Consider the following 21,744-nt stretch of genomic DNA (forward strand, 5'->3'; position numbering starts at 1 on the left):
TTTCTGAGGCAATTTCAGGATTTAGAGAGAAAAGAGATAAATGCTTAAGCAGAAATGTGGGTAGTTTATCTCTTTTTTTTTTTTTTTTTTTTTTTTTTTTTTTTGTAAAACCTTCCTTTCTGAACCCTAATGGGCAGAGTAGTCCCCTTTTTCTGTATTCTCCTCAGCTTAAGCACATAGGCCAAGATATTCAAAAGGCACCTCTTTTTCATTTTGAGCCTGGTGCAACCTGCCGATTCTGGAATAAAACGAGAACAGAAATAGAGTTTGGCACTGTAAATGCATGACAAGGCCTCTAAAGGTTTACGGTTGAGTCATTACCTGGTGAGAGCTGCAAAGACGTGTTCCAGAAGTCTACTTACCAGGCCAGGATTAGCCACGGCTCGTGCAGCTACTGCTGTTCATCTTTCATATCTGGTTATTAGATATCACATGTATTTGTAATGTTGTTTTTTAATCCTCCCTAAATGACTGGTTTTGCATGTTTTAGAAGAGATTTGTAATTGTCAGCTCAAAGACATGAATTCAGACCATTTTCTCTTCCATTCCTTATTTATATTTTACTCATGCAAATCAATTAATCTCTTATTATCCCTCGAACAACTATTCACTCTTCTGCAGGCCGCTGAATTTAATTTAAGGCTTATTTTGTTTTGTAAAAGGTACATTTCTGATAAAGGGGGAATACATTAATCTCTAATATGAGGCTCGGTGAATTTGCACATGTAACACATTAGTGGATTGGATTTTCTCTACACAAGTCATTTGCCCCCTCTTCATGTTTGAAATCTCAATTTGTAGCTCTCCCAAGGAGCACAATGGGAAAACAGGTCTGAGGGGAAGAGATATCAGGCAGGTGCCAACAGCTGTGTGTGCGTGTGTGTGTGTGTGTGCGTGCGTGTGCGCGTGTGTGCCTGACGGACTATAGATAACATCTATAAATTGTATTAGTTTTTTATTATGTTCCTCATGTCTACATCAAGTATCTTTTATTTTTTTTTAAAAAAAAAGATATTCATATATATTTGAATTCGTTTTTAAAATTAATTAAAAAAAAATGTTGTGCTTGCTAGAAAATACATTTGAAAACAAATATATACACACATTTCTCATTTCTGTTAGGATTTTTATTTAATTTATTTTTTTTAATTCAGTTTTATGATTGTTATTAATAATGAATTATTTTAAATTTTAGGAAAGGACCTATTTTTTTTTTTTTTTTTTCTATAGGCTTACATTTATGTTGCTTATATTACCCTATCAAATAACCACATTTTAATTTCATTTTGATTTAACGAACATTACTTCCTTTTTGAGATGATCAATAATGTAATTCCCCCCCCCAAAAAAAAATTAACGTGTCATATATGGTTGATGAGATATGACATAAAAGCGTATAAATCAAAAAAGGCTGCAGACATTTAAAATGTATCATCATTATTTTATAATTAATATACATCATTACATTTTTCTCTCTCTCAATTGTATAGTATTTAAGTATAAGAAATATTTATTTATTATCTATCTATTTCAACCAACGTTTTTGATGTTTGCATTGCACACACACACACACACATACACACACCTGCTTGCATCACACTACACACTCCAAAAGAAGCACATTTTTTGCTGTTTTTCTAATAGAACATTGTAAGTGTTTCTGTATAAGAGCCCTGTTGCATGTCAAATGGCTTTGGTAAAGCCCCTCTTGTCTTTGAGGACCTATAAGAAAAGAGTGTGTCATTCAAACCCCGGCTTTGAAACACACTCTGCAGCTTCTCCACGACCTAAGTTGTGCTCGTCTTGCGTCCCCACGTGCTATAAAAGAGATAAATCCATCTATTTGTATCTTAAGTGCAAATAGAGAGAGTTGATTTTGCTTTAGCATTTTTCCTCTTTCAACCTGTGCCCTCCAGATGTCGCGCTGTGGCAGTGAAGAAATGTGGAATTTTCATTACTCTGATCTCTGGGCTCCAGAAACTCACGATCCCACTCTGGGGGCCAGTTATAGCGAGTAAGAGACCGAGGGAACAGGGTCATAAATCCAGTCCGTGGCTCCTCATTTTCCACCCTCTTTTCTGTCCCACCCTTCCCTTTTTTCACTCTCGCTTTCTCTTTTTGTTTCCATCTTTCCTCGTCAAACCTCCAAGAAATGATTGAAGGGAATCCAAACACAACAGAGTAAAATATTAACCACATGTTGGCTTTCAAATGTGCCCAGTTCTGCTGCACAATGAAAGTTTTAATAAAACACCAAATGCTATTACTACCTCTCACCTGCAAAACTTGTTTTCATTCTTTTTTTTTTAAATCGGAAGAAATTACTTTATTATTATTATTATTATTATTATTATTATTATTATTATTATTATTATTATTATTATTATTATTATTATTATTATTATTAATAATATTAATAATAATAATAATGTGTTTTTATTAAGGATCTCCATTAGCTGGTACCGTAATAATAACCAGCTAGTCTTCCAAACAATCACATTAACTTCGATATTTCAATTACTAATACAATTAATAATATACCCAATAAGAAATTTTTAAAACACAAATTTAATAATCCAAAATAAATAAAATAAAATAAAATGTATCAATAAAATAAAATAAAATATATATATATATATAATTTTCTAAAAGCAAAACCGAACCGCTCAACATACAGCCATTCTAACATTTGATTTAAGTTTATTTTTTCAATTCCTGTTTACCTTCAATACAATGATAATATTAAAAATGATTATTGTTAACTAATAGTAATTCAAAATGAATCAGTTATTTATTTGACATTTTTCACAAAGCTGTTGTCCTGTATCTGACATGCATTTCCACCCCTTCATCTTCACTCATACGCCATTATTGCCGAACTTTCCTCTTTTTTCTTTGGGTGTGTCCAAGTAACCTACTGGTCCGTCTCTAAGCTTCCTTTATGGACTCAGCACGGCACCACCACACGTTCACCTCGTTTGTGATTAAATATCAAGGAACTCCACTTGACATTTTATTAGCCCAACAAGATGAATGGATCGGCCAAAATAAAGTAGGCTGTGCCGGTTCACTTTCCCACCATCGCTTGCCTTTCCTGTGTCCAGCTTTTCAATTCGCTTCTCTGTAAGAAGTATGTATTAGGAAAACGTGATGGATTTCCCTCTGAGAAGGAGATTTTCTGAACCGAAGAGGAAACATATTTCTCCGTCTTGTACCTAATGCTGATGCTTTACTCCCCCTGTTTCTCAGCTCTCATCCTTTTCCTCATCCTCCTGAACCCCCGCCCACATTTTTTTTCCACTTGTTTTTTTTCACTTGTTATACTTCAGATCTCTTTCTGAAGGATTAAGCATCTCTAGCAGTGTGTCTTGGCTGTCTCGTCGGGCTGCACATTGTTTGTGATTCACTCGGGCCCATCCGTGCGGTTGCTCATTTCAGCGGCCCAGTGTGAGGCGGGTGAATGTCGGGGAATCCTGTCGAGCTGACTCACAGATACACGCTGCCTCTGGGCCACACTCGTTCTCCCCACCTGTAGGCTTACACACACACACACACACACACACACACACTCATTACCTGACACGTTGGGCAGTGGAAACGACGGGGTGTGGAACTTAAACCCCGTTTGGCTGGAGGCGTAAGATGAGTTTATTTGTAGAAGCGCTGCAGCCATTGAGACGCTACTTGAGAGGATAAAGAAAGGTAGATGCACTTCCCCTCTGTTGTCAGAAGTTGAACACTTTGCACCCAGGAGTCCACGTCCTTCTGCTCTCTAGCCAGAGGCATGCCAGAGAAACCCAAAACACAGACATAGAGTTCATATTCCAACTCTTTGAGTGGGAAACAACAATCACGCATGTAATTCTCAGTAAACAAAGATGAAGGGGTATAACTCTTTTGAAAATTCACCCTATCTGTATCCAAGCATCAAAAAAGACAATTAAACCATTAAAAAAAAGTCTGGCTCATTTGGTGCCATTTCACTTTCATGTTTTTATTCTCTTACTATAAAAAAAAACTCTTATCGTGATAACTGATAACTACATTTAATTGCAGTGTGAGAAAGAAAATGCTCACGGGGAGGAAAAAGGCCTGTTGCTTGACACAGACACACTATAAACTTTATAAAATGCAAACTATGCAAACAACTCATTTTGCAGAAAGATCTGTTTTTGTTTTTCGTCAAACAGAATCCCCACTTTCTGGGAAAACAAATGCCTTTTAAAAATTGTTTCCACGTCATGCAAGACATGCTTTAGTGTGTCCGTGACTCTACTAGAGCACAAGCAGCGGGTACTCTGACACCTGGACCCGTTTGTTATGACTCTGGTCTGTCACACTCACTGACTCCTGCTGATAAACACACATCATCTGCATAGAGGGGATACGTGCATGCAGGTAAACGGTCATTAAGCAAAAACAATCCTCAATTGTTCAAGCACAATGTAAATAAAATGTGCTTTTACTCATAAAAAAAATGCTTCAGGGTCCAAGTTCATAAAAACTGTTTTATCACATTTTTTTTTTTTTTTTTTCATCTAAAATGCTGTTAGTTGTAAACCTGATGTGTTTGGGTCGTATTTAGAAAGCCAACTTATTATGTTCCACTGAAGGTGCATTTCAAACTACAAACTTTACCTACAACCACTGTTTATACTTTATCCAGAACTGTTGATGTTTTGACTCCACAGGTTTAAATTGTGTCAATTGGAAGTTATTTGAAAACACAGAGAATTTTGGGTGTTGGGGTTTAAGAAGCTGAAGTCTGATTGGATAAAGCATTCAGCCTCTGACTGTTGAAATGATATTCTATGGGTGGTTATGTAAATATAGTATTTTTTCTGCTTCCTGTCTCACTTGTGTGAAGTAACAGGAACTGTAGTGAAATGGGAGACATCAACAGGGCAAATATCGTTCTGGGAAAAAAAACCATCATAATGAAAAGTTCCCTCGACATTTCAGTCGATGAGCGGCTGAGGACAGGATCCTATAGCAGGCTCTTGCTGAATTGATTTGGAATCATTCTAGGGGGACACATTGTAACTAAACGTGATTGATGATCGACACCCCTATAAAGAAAATGTAGGAATATGCTCGGTATCCAACTACAGTGGCCACATGTGTGTGTGAACAGAGTGTACAGGAATCTCTGGCATGCATCCAGAGGTCTCCTGCTGTTAGGGAATCCTGCTTCATGTAACCATGAATAGAAAATCTTCCCCGCCCCTTGTCCCCACGCAGGCCTTTGATGTCAGGAGGTCAAAAACAGCCCTTGCAGCCCCGGCATAGTTACCCCGAATGCCTGGCAACCTCAAAGTGCCCTGCCAGCTCCAGCCGGTGCTGAGTTGGCCACAAAAAACGCTTAATGCATTGCTGGATCGGAGTGAGGTAATTCAGATTACATGGGCTGTGTAGCTGCGGATGTTCACAGAAAAGGCCAAAGGACAAATTCCTGGCTGGCATTTACAACTGGAGTGTCCGCGTTAAATCAGTTGCCTGCAGTCATGGACCGTGGCAACTAAAGGCCAATTGTGTTTTCTTTAATGTTTCAATACTTCATTAGGATCATGTTTTTGATACGTACATGGAAGTGAGCCGGTGTTTTACAAATGTGTGCGCATCACTAAAGCAAAAAAGTGATGAACCTCATTCTAAAGGAAGTCATTTCCACAAATAAGTGACTTTAAGTGTCGTCAACCCCAATGAGAGCACTTGAATATGGGGTGTCGAATGTAAAAACTCGGTCACTGTTTCATAACCGACATATTTTGAACATTTAGCTCATTTTCCATTCATTTGAGACAAATTCATGTAAAACTGAATGTTCTATATCATTGTTAAAAATGTTAACTTGAAAAATGAATCTAAATGTAAATGTTAAATCTAAATGTTGAATGTAAATCTAAATGTAAAATGTAAATCTATATGATAAATCAGTTGCCAAGTTAGCTTTATACTGGCCTGCCCACTTTTGCATAATTCCTAAACATTTAGCTTTACACTTGGCGATTAATTTAACATTTAGATTTAGGTTTAACATTTTAGATTTAACATTTACATTAAGATTTAGAGTTATTTTCATGTGCACACAATTTTAACATGCTGCTTTACATGGATTTCTGTTTCAAATGAAAGAAAAATGAGCTAAATGTTTAAAATATGTCGGCCATGAAAAAGTGACTGAGTTTTTACATTCGGCACCCCAAACTTAAATGCCACAACAGTTTTTGGTTCCTCACATGATCACCTGTCACAGACTTTAAATACTGTACAGCATCTGCAGAGAAAAATCCAAATCGCGGTCTCCTTTTTGTCTTGTGTAGACTTTGGAATACTGTACATTTTTCCAAGGGTCTGATCATGGCTATTGTCCAGGTTTGGGAATAGGAATAGTGATTGGTTTCAGTGGTTGGAGTCGTGGTAGCTATTATGCAAACTTCACCTATATCTGAACTAAAGGTGAAAAGTTCTACACAACTAGTAAATAACAAATGGGCGACCGTGGCTCAGGTGGTAGAGGTCATCTTCTAATCGAGAGGTTGGGGGTTCGATCCCAGTCTACACCTGTCTATGCGTCAGTGTCCTTGGGCAAGACACCAAACCCCAAGTTACTCCCAGTGGTTGACTATCGTCTTTGCATGGCAGCTCAGTGTGTGAATGGGTGAATGAGTTGATATTGTAAAGCGCTTTGGGATGACATCAGTGTAGTCATAAAAGCGCTATTTAAATCAAGTCCATTTACCATTTAATGGGACTTGAGTCAGTCAAATGCTGTGGATGTTTGTGAAATCGATCAACAAGGCCAAGTCTGACGCTGGTCGGCGGTTGAGGCGACAAAAGCCAGACGAACAGTCACTGCCTTTAATATTTTAATACAGTCGTTTGATCACAGGTGGAATATCTTGTTGGAAAGATCTCATATGTCTGGTGTTGCAGATGTTTTGTTGAGTGATTTATAAAAGAACAAAATATGGCTGAATATAATGATAAGTGTCCGACTAGATTGAAAGTTCTAGATAGAAACACAGATAGTGTTTCTTCTTGGTCTATATGACGTAGTTTGTCTGAAAGTAGTTTTAAATGGAAAAAGTGACCTAATAAAGCGTTTTCTTTGGAATCATTACAAACCCTCCTGACTCTGTTGTTGACTCTCTGTCCCGTCTGTCTGTATGTCTGTCCATCTTCACTCCTCAGTGTCTCAGCTCCCATTCCACTTCTTAGGTCTCAGCTGGCTCTGTTCCTATGGCTCTTTGATCTCAGTGAAAGGGTTTGGAGCTTTAAAGTGCTTCTGTTTCCGCTGTCAGACGCTTCCTCTCTTCCTCCTCTATGGTTTTGACTTTCAGAGCAGTGCCAGCATTGCGCTGTGGATGGGTGGGTTAGCAGGGTGAGAGTCGAAGAGTGGTGGGGTGCAGGTTTCTATGCGGTGGAGGTTGTCAGGAGAGGACCTGACACCTGACTGATCCCTCTTCTATTGCTCCAAAAAGAAAGAAAGTATCTTTGGGCTTGGGTTGCTCTGCCCCTTGTGGCCACATGAGTAATGACTGTACACCTATTTTTTTTTTTTTCTTTTTTGAACTAGAACACACACTTTTGAAAGTTTATTTTCTTTTCCACTATATAGTCACCAACTTTAGTTCTAGTGTTGTGTTTGCAAAAATGAGCAAAGAATAACACGACTGCTAAAAACACAAACATACTTTCATCATTACATACATCCACGCTAAGTAGCAAATAGCTATTCTTATACTGTATGATTACAGAAGAATTAGTGTGGTGATGAATGACGCATGTCTTAATGACAAACGGGTGGACATCTGTCAAAACTCAAGCACAAAATGCCTAATAAGATAACTTGGACCAGACATATTTGCATGCTTTTGTGCTCTGTTTTGGTGTCTTTAACATTAAAAAGATATATACATTTAGTTCCCAAAAATATGAAGGGATAATTAGACTTATAATGAGTGTGTATAAGTCATCCTTACTCTAAAGTCTCCAGTACACGCACAATAACATCAGGATTACAATATTTTTACAAGTAACTACACACACAAAGTATCTCAAGTGTTTGTAATATTTCAGTTGCCCAAAAGTAAAAGATATTGCAAAAAAAGGCTAGGTAGCATTATTTCCCTATACCCAAATTAGATGTTGAGTTACTTAAAGGTACCCAACATTACATTTTATTTACAAGATTACAATTACAATTTAATTTAGCAGACGCTTCTATCCAAAGCGACATACACCAGAAGCTGCGTTCACACCGAATGCATCTTCTGCGGCATCAAAAATGTCCCCATTCGCTTCATACACGCGTCTGAAGCGAAGCCCCGCCCACCAGCAACACATCCAACTCGGTGAGTTTCACTGCCTGCTGAAGCGAGGAGCTGCGTTCCTTTTTCTCCTCTCATAAACATAAACCACCAGTGAAAAAAGCTGGTGTGATTAGCGGCTAATGCTATCCTAGCATACTGCCAACTTTCAAAGATGAAAACTACAGAGAGAACTTTTACCTGCTACTACCACCTCCTCGCTGATTCTCCTCCACACCAAATCCTTCCTAGTCTGGTCCTGGTTATAAAGGCCGTGTCATACAGCTCCAGGTGGTCACACACAGCTTCTACTCCATGGTTGAATGGGTGAACAGACCGGTGTCCATGTTGACGGCCTGACGTCATCGTCAACAAAGACTCTGATTGGCTTTCGTCATGCAAAACAGTCGCAGGAGTTCAATATTTTCAACTCTTGCGAATGCGCGGATATGCGTAAAATCGGTAGCGTCCTCGCACGGCCAACGGTCTTGACGTGCGGATCGGACCGCACCACCGCACAGGAAAGACTAACAGCAGGAGACCTCTGGATGCATTGACTTTGTAAGTAATCTGGACTCACGGACATTTTGTGACGCATGCGGTGTTGGATTTGAACCATTGACCTGCCGATTACTAGCCTGCTTCGTTAACCGTTACGACACCACCGCAGGGTGTATGGGGCTTTCAATCAACATAAAGATAACCAATTAATGCCTACGATACAAAGTTGCAAACAAGAAAAAGATCATTTTTATTCATTAACAAATATATATAATAATAAGTGGAAATTTCACAAACAAAATCCATTGCACTCACTTTTTGTTTTGGTGATGCAGAAGTTGTATTCTGACTTTATTCTTGTCTTTGGACTTGGCCACACCAATTTCCTCTTCTCTTTTGCCAAGGACACATCAAAATTATACTCCTTAGTGCTTCGCCAACCGCTGTGCCAATACCACCCCGGTTTAACTTCTGCACCACAATCTTACATATACTTATAGAAAGTCTCCATCCTCAAGTGCAACTGGGTTTCTTCAGCCTTTTCACTTAAAAAATCATTAGTGTTGACACAACCTTGATCCAGACAAAGACTGAAGGCTTGTTTACATGAACACACTCTGCTCCGTGAAACCTCAAAGTCTTACAGGGGCATATTTACACTAGCGAGTGTGCATTTGTGTGAGGAAATAAAACGACAGTGTAAAATCCACAGAGTGCTCCATGTAAACACGCGAAGGGGCAATGGCTGGTTTATACTAAGCCACGTGAGAGGAAATGGCTTCCATATGTGAGGGACTTGGGTTTTTTTAAGGTCTGGTTGAAAAAAAACAGTCTTTAAGTGTTCAGTGGAATTATAAACTAATGACATGAAATAGAGGAAGAATATTATTTGGAGTTCTCTGCAAAATAAGGCCACTTTAACTTTTTAAATCTCAATTCAGGTACATTTTGAACTTTTTCAGGTACTTTTCTACTTCTAAGCCAGCAGCACACACATATACAGTGAGCATTCCTGCACACCCACACTGTCAGATTTTTTCCTTTTGTCATGTTGATTAATGCACGCTGGCAGATGCTGAGATGATCACGGGTCTGCGAGGATGGGCTGAACACAGACTCGGCCACTCTCTGGGAGATTCCTTCCAGTGGCTCGCTGCTCTCCTCCCAACAATTCATCTCACTGCTGTCCTCCTCAAATCCCCTCACACCTGGATCTGCATCCCATGAGACGTCTCTTCTTCTCCCCTACATCTCTCGCTCCCCTTCACTTTCACCATCGCTTCTCAATTTATAGCTTGTATATTCACATACTTCCTTCCTCTCCTTCTCCCAACTACTGTTGAAATTTTGATAGTTTTTCCTCCCTCGTGTTTCCTCTCCACACTTCTGGCTTCTTTTTCTTTCTTTTTTTTTTCCATTTCAACAGGCTGCAAATTCTCTATTTATGCCCTTCTCCCAACTTTCTTGGATGTCCTTTAAGAGGATTTTGGTTATTTGCTGTTGCTTTTTTAAAGCTTTTTTCTAAAATGCACAGAACTCCATATGTATTCATTTAAACATATGATTCCACACTCGCTGGTGCGAGTAAACACTTTGATCCATTTAGTTTGTGATAAAGTTAAATAGTAGAATTCATTGTAAAGAATTCACTAATGATCAAATTGACCACGTAACACTTTCTAGTGAACTTCTAAAACTACTTACTTTTTTTTTACTGTGTCCCAAGCAGTAGTAGCAGTATAGTAGTATAGGTTTACTCACTTTACGATACGACAATTTACAAGATGTTGGGTTTAAGACATTCATACAATATGATTTAAAAAAAAAAAAAAAAAAAAGTCATGTTTCTTTCCAAAATGATTCATTCTCATCAAATTAATAAAATAACATTTATTTGACTTTGAACTCCGTTGGAGCTTTTCAAGTTTCTAACTGAAAATAAACAATTCAATTATTTAGAATTTTCCTTTTTGAAGTGCAAATACTTAAACTGCCACTGCCAGACTTAGAATTCAGTCCAGTCTGAAACTAGAACCATACAGCTAATATATGTTCATCATCATCATCATCATGACATCCCCACACTGTCTAAGCAATGGCATAGACTGTTTATATCCTTGTGAGGGAAGCAACATGCCTGTACTGTATTTAGACTACTAAGAGAAGAAGAAGAACAACAATGGAGGGTAAAGAGAGTCACCATGTCGGAATTTGAAAGAAAAAACAACTACGTCGACCTCTAACACCCCCACCCTGCGTAGTTGACCATTGTGAGGCAGATGAAGTCAGAGGAAGCAGTTGTCTCAGAATTATAAACACTAAATATTTCATCTCTTTGTTTCCCGAAAGTTTGGCCAATGCCCACTAGTGGACTGTAAGATATAATTTTCAATAACTATGCAAAAAGCTTAGTATTGAAGTTAATAAGGAATAAAATTATTGATTTTTGAGAGTGATTAAATTAAGTTACATTCTCAACTAGTTTTGGGGCCTTAGAGCTGATATCTGCAGTTTATGAGAAATCTATGTTTATGTTTGATTCTTTTGAAATGCAAAAAAATACCTAACTAGTCGTTTACTATGGTCTACTGCCGGTGGTCATTCATATACATTAATGTATATAAGTCCCTCCTTTGTCCTATAAACCCCTATACAAATGGAAACAATCGCCGTGATCGCCCAGCCAATAGGCTTTGACTTCCTGTTACTGAGACTGTCAATCAAAGTGAATGCAGAATTGTGCACGCAAACAAGGCCGCGCGTCACAACAGTAAACAGGTAAATATGATTTTGGTTCTTACCTGACCCATAGACCTATATCAGTGTGACCTGATGCCACCTTGTTATGTTTCGTGATGCGTATGCAGAAAAGTAGAGGCGTGGCTTCTGGTAGATTGGGAGAGGCAGGGGGAGGGAGCGAAGCTGTTGAGGGCGGGACATCGAGACGTTTCTCAGAAACTCCGGATATCACCTTTAAAGACTGAAAATGGGATCTTGGCGTTCTTACATTTGGGAATTACTGAAATGTAGCAAATGGATTGTTTGGCTTTTTGCCTCTGACATATAATAAGTTTGATATGTGGCAACACACTCATGATAAAAGAGTTGCTCCATTTTCCCAAGCAAACACAATATGTCTCAACTTCCACATGCTTTTCATTTCTCATTTCTTTTTTATACTAATGTAACTTTAGTGCCGTTCAATAATGAGATGCTGTTTGGTGTCTGAGTTGTTCAAATATCAGTTGTGTGCTGTAGCCTAGTGTTTACCAGCTTGTTATCCGGGATCTGCTTTGAGAAAATTGACAAAGCTGAATTTTTTTTATTGTCTACAATAATGAACATCTGTGTGTGTGTGCGTGTGTGTGTGTGATGAACGGCCAATTAGGCTTGTAATGGTGGCATGTGTATGTGAAAGACATGACTCACGCACACGTATACGTACATATTATATGTACATTTCAAACACCATTGCTATGAAATATGAAATGACACCAGTACCTACTTCTGTCTAACACTTGAACACAATTAAAGCTTTTAGAAATGTCCCTTTGGGCTAGTTACAGAAAACCTCCTGCAGACATTTTTTGGGTGTCCAGGCACATGTTTTTCCGTGTCTGTGTGTGTGTGTGTGTGTGTGTGTGTGTGTGTGTGTGTGTGTGTGTGTGTGTGTGTGTGTGTGTTTTATTTCCGCTCCTGTGTGCTCATTATTGACCCTGGCCTGAGTTCTTTCATTAAGAGAACTGTGAAGTGGAGGTACGAAGGGGCCGGCTGGGGATTGGGGGGATGAGGCGAAGGTTGTAATTGGGTTGTTCCGCTCCCCCTGGCCTTGCTCAAGGTCACTTTGAACCAGGTCTCTGTCTTTTTCCCCCCTTTTTCCATCCCTCCTTCACCTCCTTCTCTAACTCAACTCTCCTCCCTATACCTCTTACCCCCTCCCTCCCTTTCTCCTGGGTTTTTTTTTTTGTCACAGTAGACGGGTCCACTGGGGAGCCAGAGGGAAGCAGAGAGGCTAATTCGGCCTAATCTTTTAGCCTGTTAATGTCTGGCTGATATGTGGATTTCTCCACATCCTCAGGGGAGGGCCTTTGTGGTGAAGGCCATCATTATGAAGTTTCAAGGCCCTCATAACCAATTATAGGAAGCAAGACATATTAGTTCATCCCAAACTTGGGATCCAAGAGATGTTTTTCTGATTGCCTTCTGAACATTATTTTCAGTCACGTACAGAACTGATTTTCCAATGAATTTGGAAATTTGCCTTTTTCTTTGCCTCTTCCTCATGGGGCAAAGAGCTCGTCTTTATGGTAAGGCTCGACAGATTTAGTACTGCATTGCATACGTTGTCTGCATTTCAGTACACGGTGCAATAGTGTCGGATCTCTAGCACTGGCTGGCGATGAACTTGGCCTCATGTTTCCCTCTGATTAAGATGCAGTGGTGAAAGCTTCCTTTGATCTGAGGAAATGTCGGGAGCATCTGGAATGCAGCGCTCTTCTCTCTGCCTCGCAGATGGAGAGAGAGATAGTGTCGCACGCTACTCGTCTAGCATAGCCACGGCCGGCTGAGTCACTGTAAAAAACAAAAAAAGACGAAAAAAAAACCCTTGATGCTCAGACATCATTAAATGTTTATTATAGCTGGCCAATAAAACACATTTAAATGATGTTTCCATAAGATTATCCTGAGTCATATGTGCAAGAATTTTCCAAGAATTCTGGTTTTCCCCAAATGCCCAATAAGTTCAAGGCAGTTGGAGTCTAATCAAATTAAAGGTGAAAGCGTACATGCTTGGATGGGTTGATGCTTTAGAGCAGTGTTTCTCAACTGGTCCCACCCTGGGACCCACATTTTGCCACTGTCATTAAATCGCGACCCACTTTTTTTTTTTTAGAATTTCAAAAATAGCTGTTGAAAACACACACATATAATCTTTTTTCAAACATAAATCTATATATTTTCCTGTGTAACATGCATTTTCACAGCCTGTCTGTCAAAAGAAAAATGTCTTTCAAAGTTAAAGACAAGTCCAACACGAGAGACATTAAGTATTTAATTATTTTTGACCAGCTGTCCGCGACCCACCCAGTACAGGTCTGCGACCCACCAGTTGAGAATCACTGGCTTTGAGCAGTGTTTCACAAATGAGGGTACGCTATGGCACTACAGGGGCACTTGGGAGAAAGAGTGTAAAATTGACCAATGAAAGCATTAAAAAATATGGGGTTTATAATGTATAAACTGAAAATGTAGGTGGTCAGTTAGGTGGGAGAAGACCAAAAATGTTAAAAACTATGGAAATAAATTTGTTCAAGAGGCACTAAATAGAAATTCCATTATTTTTACAAAATGAGATTTTTTTAAAATGTGTGTTCTCACTCATTTATTCCATTGTTATGCTCTATAGTTGTTTTTCATAGAATTCTGAGCAGAATGTTGTAGTCGGACAAAGTGGGTACTTGGATTCAGAAATAAGAAGAAAGGGGGTACGTGAGCCTAAAAAAAATGTTGGAGAACTACTGGTTTAGAGGTTTGGACTGGTTACTTCCAAGCTTCCAGAGTCTACATTTACCATGAAAATCAATCAAGAATAGTTCTCCAACTTCAATTTTTCTGTTTCTCTCTTTCGAATAACTTTCACTTAGTTCATAAAGTCATGTGAGATACTGCTGGATTCATGTCATTGGTTCTCAACTTGTCTTACTTTGTGGAAATAATAAAAAACAATTGAAATTCTTCATCTCAATGAGACTTTTCTGGTTAAATAAAGATTCACGTTTGGGTCCTGACCCTCTAGTTAAGAACCACTGATTTAGTTAAGTTAGAAATGACAATCATAAAGAGCCATTCATATCAAAAATCTCAAAAATGTTTCCAATGTTCCAGTTTAAAGAATAGTTGTTTCCTTCTCTGTCTCTCTGCAGGCCTACCGGGCTGGCAGGCAGTCCAGCGTTCTCCGACATCTCCCTTATTCGGATCTCGCCACAACGGAATCCATCCATGGGGGCGGAGTCACCTTTCCACCCACCGCACCCTTACATTAACCCCTACATGGATTACATCCGCTCACTCCACAGCAGCCCCTCTATCTCTGTTCTATCAGCCACCCGGGGCCTCAGTCCAGCAGATGGTGAGTATAAAGTAAAACACTAGCAGAACAGAGAAACGTGATGAACCTCAGAACACCTTTAAAAATACGAGTTATAAAAGAGTCCCAATCATCTGTATCAGTTTGATTCCAGTTTTAGATCATTGGAAGGTGAGATGAGAGGTAACCAGATACATCTCTATTAGGACCCAGGGGTTGTTCAGATGTTATCTGAGAAAAGAAGCGGAGCGGTGTATTAAAAGTGCAGCGTGATCCGTGTGGGTGGGGGGCTCAGGTCGGAGGGAGGCTAATCCTTTTGATCTGTGAGTCGTGTCAGAGACCTCAGGAGGATGCCTCAGTGAGCGGCAGGGTCACATACAGTTACGCCGCATGCACCAAGCGGAGAGCGGATGGGATTCAAGTTCAATGGTGGGGGTAGTGGGTGGAGGAGCGGGCGGCTGGTATGATGTCCTACACAGGGAGTGTTTGTTTCCTGGGAACAGGAAATAGCTTTTAACTGAGAATTAATCAACATTTTTTCATTTTTTTTATTTTCAGTTCTTTCTGATTTTTGTCAGAGGTATTGTGATTTAACTGTTGCATTGTAGTTTGACAAGAAAGTAAAGAAGGAAAAATATATTGAATTCAAGGACTAGTTATAACTACGGTTTGGGTAAGAAATTAGAAACATGTTTAAATTCAATTTTAATGTAAATATTTTGAGTTAAAAACAAACAAAGGGGTTTCCTTTATTTTTAGCAAAAGATTATGTCCATAGGGACATGGGTTGGGAACTGGTGGGTTGCTGGTTCAAGTCCCGGTGCGGACCAAAAAAAAAAAAAAAGAAAGTTGTTCTGCAACTGTTGAGTTGCCCTTGAGCAAGGCACTGAACCCCAAACACTGCTTCCATCATTGTAAAGCGGCTTTGAGTACCCAGAAAAGCGCTATATAAAATTGATGTATATTAATAATAATGATGATGCACAAAGTGAAATTTAAACCAGAATTCATAAAGAAGAAAAAGAAAACATTTTAGATTTTTTCTTACAGTGGCCACTTTGCAGCTGCTGCGTTTACGTCAGGCTGACTAATGAGAATGGAGCTTTTTTCACTAGAAAACACGAATGTTTTACGACTCCAAAACCAAGCTGGTGACCCAACTACAAATGCAGCAATCTGAAAGAAGCCTCTGGAAATGGACAGTGAATCGAAAAGTGTTGCAACACGCCAAAAACCAAGAAAGAAGGAGAAGACGAAAAAGCCCCTGGAAAACCCACAGATGTGAACCCACAACCTTTTAGCTGAGAGGCAGCATTTCTAACCTCCTTACTGAGTCACTGCTTTTTTAAGTCTGAAACACTTCCTCCTCCTACCACATGATCCTCTTTTACTCTATAATGCCTTAAATTGTGAATAAGGCACCTAATTACTCCTTTAATAAATCCAGTGATTAATAAACCCATCAGCTTTTGTGTTGTAAGTCTATCACCACACTTTCTCGTAGCCTTCTTCTTTAATATGCAAAGGGTTTTTTTTTTCCTCCCAAAAAGTACATTTAAATAATGATGAATTAATTATCGCAGCCTAATGGAGATTTAAAGTGGGTGGGATTCAGCGCTGCCCTTTTGCTGCCACACATTTGCTTATGTCATTACCCGCTTCTCAATACATCTTTATGTTCAGTGCTAAAGCAGGTTCAGAGGTAGGCTTGCCCTTATCCTATTGTTGTGCCGCACAAAGTCCTGAGGCATAGCATCCGCCTGCACCACATCCAGTGCCACACTGGCAGCCCCATTCCTTCTTTTGCCCCCAGGATGGCACCCGCATGCCAACATTTCTGATTTAGAAATCCTGCAAAGCCCCCTTTTTTTCCCAGTGCATGGATGGTGAATGGTGCACATTATGGATGAATGCATGAGCAAAGCTAAAGCAGAACACTGGAAAAAATTAAGAAACTCCACCCCCCTCCACTAAGACATAAAAGCCAGATCGAATTAATTTAGGATTCCTTTTCCATTTCCTCAAACAATCATGGATGCATATTGTACACATACAGACCAGTCTTAAGAGGAAAATCTCCTCATACACTGTTTCTTTATTTAGGTTTTCTTTATGTCTTCAATTGGAGCTGAAAAAAAGCACTCAGTGGTCTGAACCATTTCCATATTTACATCCAAACCCACAGTGTTAGTCTTCTGACTCCCTTTCTTGGAAAATTTGCATACGGAAGCCCGACGCCAGATGTTTGTTTTTAGGCTCTGGTTCAACGACTTATAGCACTACATAACTAAGGGAAGGAGTTGGAAACGAAAGTGAAGGCAGAATCATGCGCAGCATCTTTATGCATGCAGATCTATCTGGGCAGATTTAGGCCTTTTGTTTTTTTTTTACCCATTTGGATTTTAAAAGAGCAGACTCAGGTTGCATATCTGCAGACTGCAGCCTTGATGTATATATGACACACAAACACCATCTCTGGCACAAGACGCGTCAGCCTACATATTCTCTTACCACACACACATACACGTAAAATAGAGATGGAGGAGGCTGTTGAAGAATTTCTCTGTATGGCGATCGGTTATGCAGCGCTGTGCATGAATGCATCAATCAAATACTAATGCACTGGCGCTGTAATCTCTGAGCAAGCATCCCATAATCCCCACACTCCAAGTGGAGTCTCTCCACTTGAGGTGACGCTCTCTGTGCAGCTGTTTTGCTTAACTTGATGGCGTTGTTAATGCTCTCATTACAATCCTCCTGAGCTGATTATCATCTAATGTAAATGAATGCCAACGTTATAATGTGGTGCAGGTGCAGCGCTCCCTGTCAGGTTTTCTCTCTAGTCTATATTTTCTTAGTTTCCACTTTTGGTTTATACCTCATTCGTCTTTTTTTTTTCTTTTTTTTTTTTAATTTTCTGGGTCGTTCCTTTTCTTTTTTCCAGCCCCACACACAGGCCTGACCACAGCTGAGTACTACCACCAAATGGCTCTGCTGGCGGGTCACCGAAGCCCGTACACGACTGACCTCCTCCCATCTGTGGCATCCACGGCTGGAGCCAGCAGCGCCAGCGCCCTGCACATGGAGTATCTGCAGGCCATGGACAGTAAGGCTGCACTGATCTCACACTGACTTCCTGCTTTGGAGAACTTTTTACCAGAGATGTAAAGAATACTGATATTTCCTACTCAAGTAGAAGTACTGTTACACCTAAAATACTTCAAAAGTAGCTCAACTAAATAGTACTCAAAGTAAAAGTTGCTAGTTCCGTCACCCCCCCATGTATATTTTTGGTAATAAATCTTGCCACGGTTCCCTTGCATACTGTAAACATCTCATGTATAAACTTAAAAAGAAAAAGACCAAATCTCGACAATTGGAACTTAGTTTATTTTCCACAAAGGCGTCTGTATAAAATAAAATAAACACCAATGAATTAAATGAAAACTAAAAAGTCTAAATTCTCAGGCTCTAAGCATAGCTTCATTCAATGCTGTTTTGTTGCTGTACATTACGTTTAATCTGATTGGTGATGCATTTGATTGTTGTCTGGTCATTTCATTTTTTTGTAGTTTCACAATATCCGTTGATCATTTTAACACCAAAACTAATAATTCACTCAGTAACGGTCGGGTGTAGAAATGTAACGAATGACTTTACTTCTTTTAAAATGTACTTAAGTACAAGTAAAATTATTGATTTAGAAATATACTCAAAAAAAGTACATGTACCCATAAATACAACTCAATTACATTAACGTGAGGACATGTAATCCGTTACTTTCACCTCTGCTTTTTACTATCAATTCAACATTAAACAATACTGTATATTTTTCCTTATTTATACACTTAAGTAGAAACAAGATGTGCATCAATGAGTATTTCCATTAATTATTGTTTTTTTTTTTTTTTTTTTTTAACGATATAATGTTAGAATTTGTCACTAATTAGTGTCTTTTTCTTACTCCATTTTACCTCTCCTTCTAAGGCGAAGTGATAGCCTCATCAGGTCATTTTTAAGAAAGTAAAACATAACCAGTAGATCAGTGGTTCTCAACTGGTGAACCAATTTTGTCACCGTCATGAAATCGCGACCCACTTTTCTTTTTTTTTTTAAGAATTCAACCAACTAAATTAATTCTTATTATTTCATATAATCTTTTTTTTTTAAACATAAATCTATATATTTGCCTGTGCAACAAGCATTTCACAACAGGCCTGTCAAATGAAAAGTTTCTTTCAAAATAAAAGACAAGTCCAAGCCAACATGAGAGACATTAAGTATTTATTTATTTTTGACCAGCTGTTCGCGACCCACCCGGTACAGGTCCGCGACGCACTTTTGGGTCCCGACCCACCAATTGAGAATCATTGCTGTAGATTTCAGTTGTTTATGAAAGTTTTAGTTTTTTAACGTGTTCATACACAACTGATGATTCCGTCGTTCCTTTCAAATGTGTGCAATTCTAGATAGATAAAATAAAAATGAAAAAAAAATGTTCAGGATTTGTGCATCGTTGTAAACTGGCTCAGATCACATGTAGCTCTAACCATGCTCCAGCATGTGGGTTAAACCCAGGATTAAAGATTGAAAAAGTAGAAGGGTTTACACCTCAACGCACAGTGATTACCTATAAATCTGTGCCACATCCTTTGCATGAATCTACGTGATGGAACGCTGCTATTATTAGCAATGACGTTTGAGGGAGTCTCACATTTATGGGTGATTAAAACAGTGTGTTTTCCTATATGTTAGTTAAGATCTGTGTGTGTGAATAGACACCTACCACATTCATCCCCCACAGGGACGCCACCTTTAAGCGTCACACACATCCCCGCATGTGTGAGCACGGGTGGTCCCAGTGGGGGCTGCACTTTACGATCGCGCCAAACTATATTTAGATGCTTTCGTATTTAAACCACAGCAAAGACGCAACTCCGGCTTCACTTTGACATGAGCTAAACAAGCTATTGTCTTAATGTGTTGGTCTAAGGAATGTGTGCAAAGGACTTATGCTAATGAGTTATTTTAAAGTGTAAATAGGAAATTAAATGCATACTGATTCCTCAGATAGGTCAGACACCATCACCTCCTTTTCCTTTGATGAGAATGTGTTTAGTCGGGCAGACGCTGGGGTGAAGTTCCTCTCATTCCTTTGAGCAAAGTAATTAAAACTAGCCAAACTTATATCGGTATCAGAAAATTAATTGCAATTAAGTAGGAATTGGAACATCCCACCATTCATCACCGGAGAAACCCTTTCTTCTTTGTCACTTTTTAAGATTAATAGACTGAAACAAAACAATTAGGGGCCACATTTAAGTAGAGATGCCGCACTAGTCACTTAAAACCCGTCTGTGATTGTTCGGAGAGGACAAAAAAAAAAAAAAAAAAAAAAAAAAGCCTCAGTGGATTTTAGAAAAAAAAAAAACTATTGTCAACAAGTCTATTAAAAGGCTTTTGAGTGAAAATCTGTGGTACAATGTTACAGCAGCGTTTTCAGTCAGTTTCAGATCAGTGTAATTACTTTCACAGAGAGCTCCGCCGATGAAACAATGAGCCTGTTCTGTCTATTTGGGCATTAATGAGCTTTTGTCTACAATAGCGCTGACTAATTAGTGCAGAAGCTCTCATAGATCACAACACTAAAGTCTTCATTTGTGCTCATTATTGGCTCTGTTGAATCTTTTCGCTGTGTTTCTTTCTAGGTTTCAAACATAAATATTTCTTTAAAAATATTTAAATACTTAACCTGTTTTTTTTACAACCTGATTAGCGCTATTTAAAAACAAAAAAAAACAATTGTAACCCCAAGGCCTACGTTCTGCCATCTGGTGCTGTACGTTCCTTGTTGTTTTGATATTTCTCAAAGTCGTGAACTAAAGCTAGCGCTGTTTAAAAAATTCAAAATCAACATTTGCACTGCAGCGGCAACACTGTTAATATTCATATTAATGCAGTGCATAAAGAGAGCACTTAAAGTAAAGATGTACAGTGAAATGAAGAATTTCAGAAGAAAAAAAATTCTATAGTACTGTATCAGTCAAGCATTTAAAAATATACAATACATGTGCGTTTTTAAGGTGCTATTCTACAAATACACTCTACTGGCAGCCGCGAAGTCTCTCCCAGTTTGGGATCCAACTTTTATTTCCACCGCCGTCAGTCTCGCCGGTTGTCTGAACCCTTTCTGGCTGCAAGAATTAATGATGCGGCGAGTAACCGGCCACGCCGTCCATAAATCAAGAGGAAATTAGAGGGACAGTGGTGATACGAGGCCGGATGCTCCTCTCTCCGTCTCTCTTGTTGACCGATTTATCATTTGAGCTGTGCATTAATAAACACCACTCCCATGAGACTTTGCCGTGGTGGGATACTGGCCCCGCTGCTCGGCAATAACCCCTTACTTTCTTGAGATTGTGTAAATCATTTTGATTACCATGGATGTTTAATTTTTTTCACAAATCAAAAGGATGAAATATTTGAGACGGAATGGCATTGTTTAGGATAAACAGGTCATTTGGCATGCTGTATTGTATTGTGTGGTCATATGCTCTCAACTAATCGTTTCCTTGCTTTTTAAGCTTGTTAAAAATTGTTGTACTATGAAACGGTAAAGGGTCGTGTTTCCCCTCCTCACAGCTTGATGCTGTAGATGAAACTAAGAACACCACCATGGTATCCACGCGTTCCCTTCCACACACTGATTACCATGTGAATGGAGCGCTCTGTAATCGTTGGATGTGTCAACTGGGAGATGGAGCATTTGCGAGATAGATGGATTGTGGGGGACGTAACTATGAAAGGGGGGGTTATCAGGGCTGTGTAAGCTGGTTTTGTTTT

The 21,744-nt window shown here is 39.1% G+C and overlaps 1 protein-coding gene across 1 annotated transcript in view; it reads left to right on the top strand.

Moving 5' to 3' along the window:
• The window catches only part of gli3 (GLI family zinc finger 3), a 111,662-nt gene that overhangs the window by 62,444 nt on the left and 27,474 nt on the right, over positions 1 to 21,744 (top strand). The window contains exons 5-6 of the mRNA XM_028434945.1: positions 14,738 to 14,943; positions 17,846 to 18,007. Coding sequence (XP_028290746.1) covers positions 14,738 to 14,943; positions 17,846 to 18,007 — 368 coding nt within the window. The remainder of the gene's footprint in view (positions 1 to 14,737; positions 14,944 to 17,845; positions 18,008 to 21,744) is intronic.

This window comes from Gouania willdenowi, chromosome 20 (assembly GCF_900634775.1).
Source record: "Gouania willdenowi chromosome 20, fGouWil2.1, whole genome shotgun sequence".
In the NCBI taxonomy this organism is placed as follows: domain Eukaryota; kingdom Metazoa; phylum Chordata; class Actinopteri; order Blenniiformes; family Gobiesocidae; genus Gouania; species Gouania willdenowi.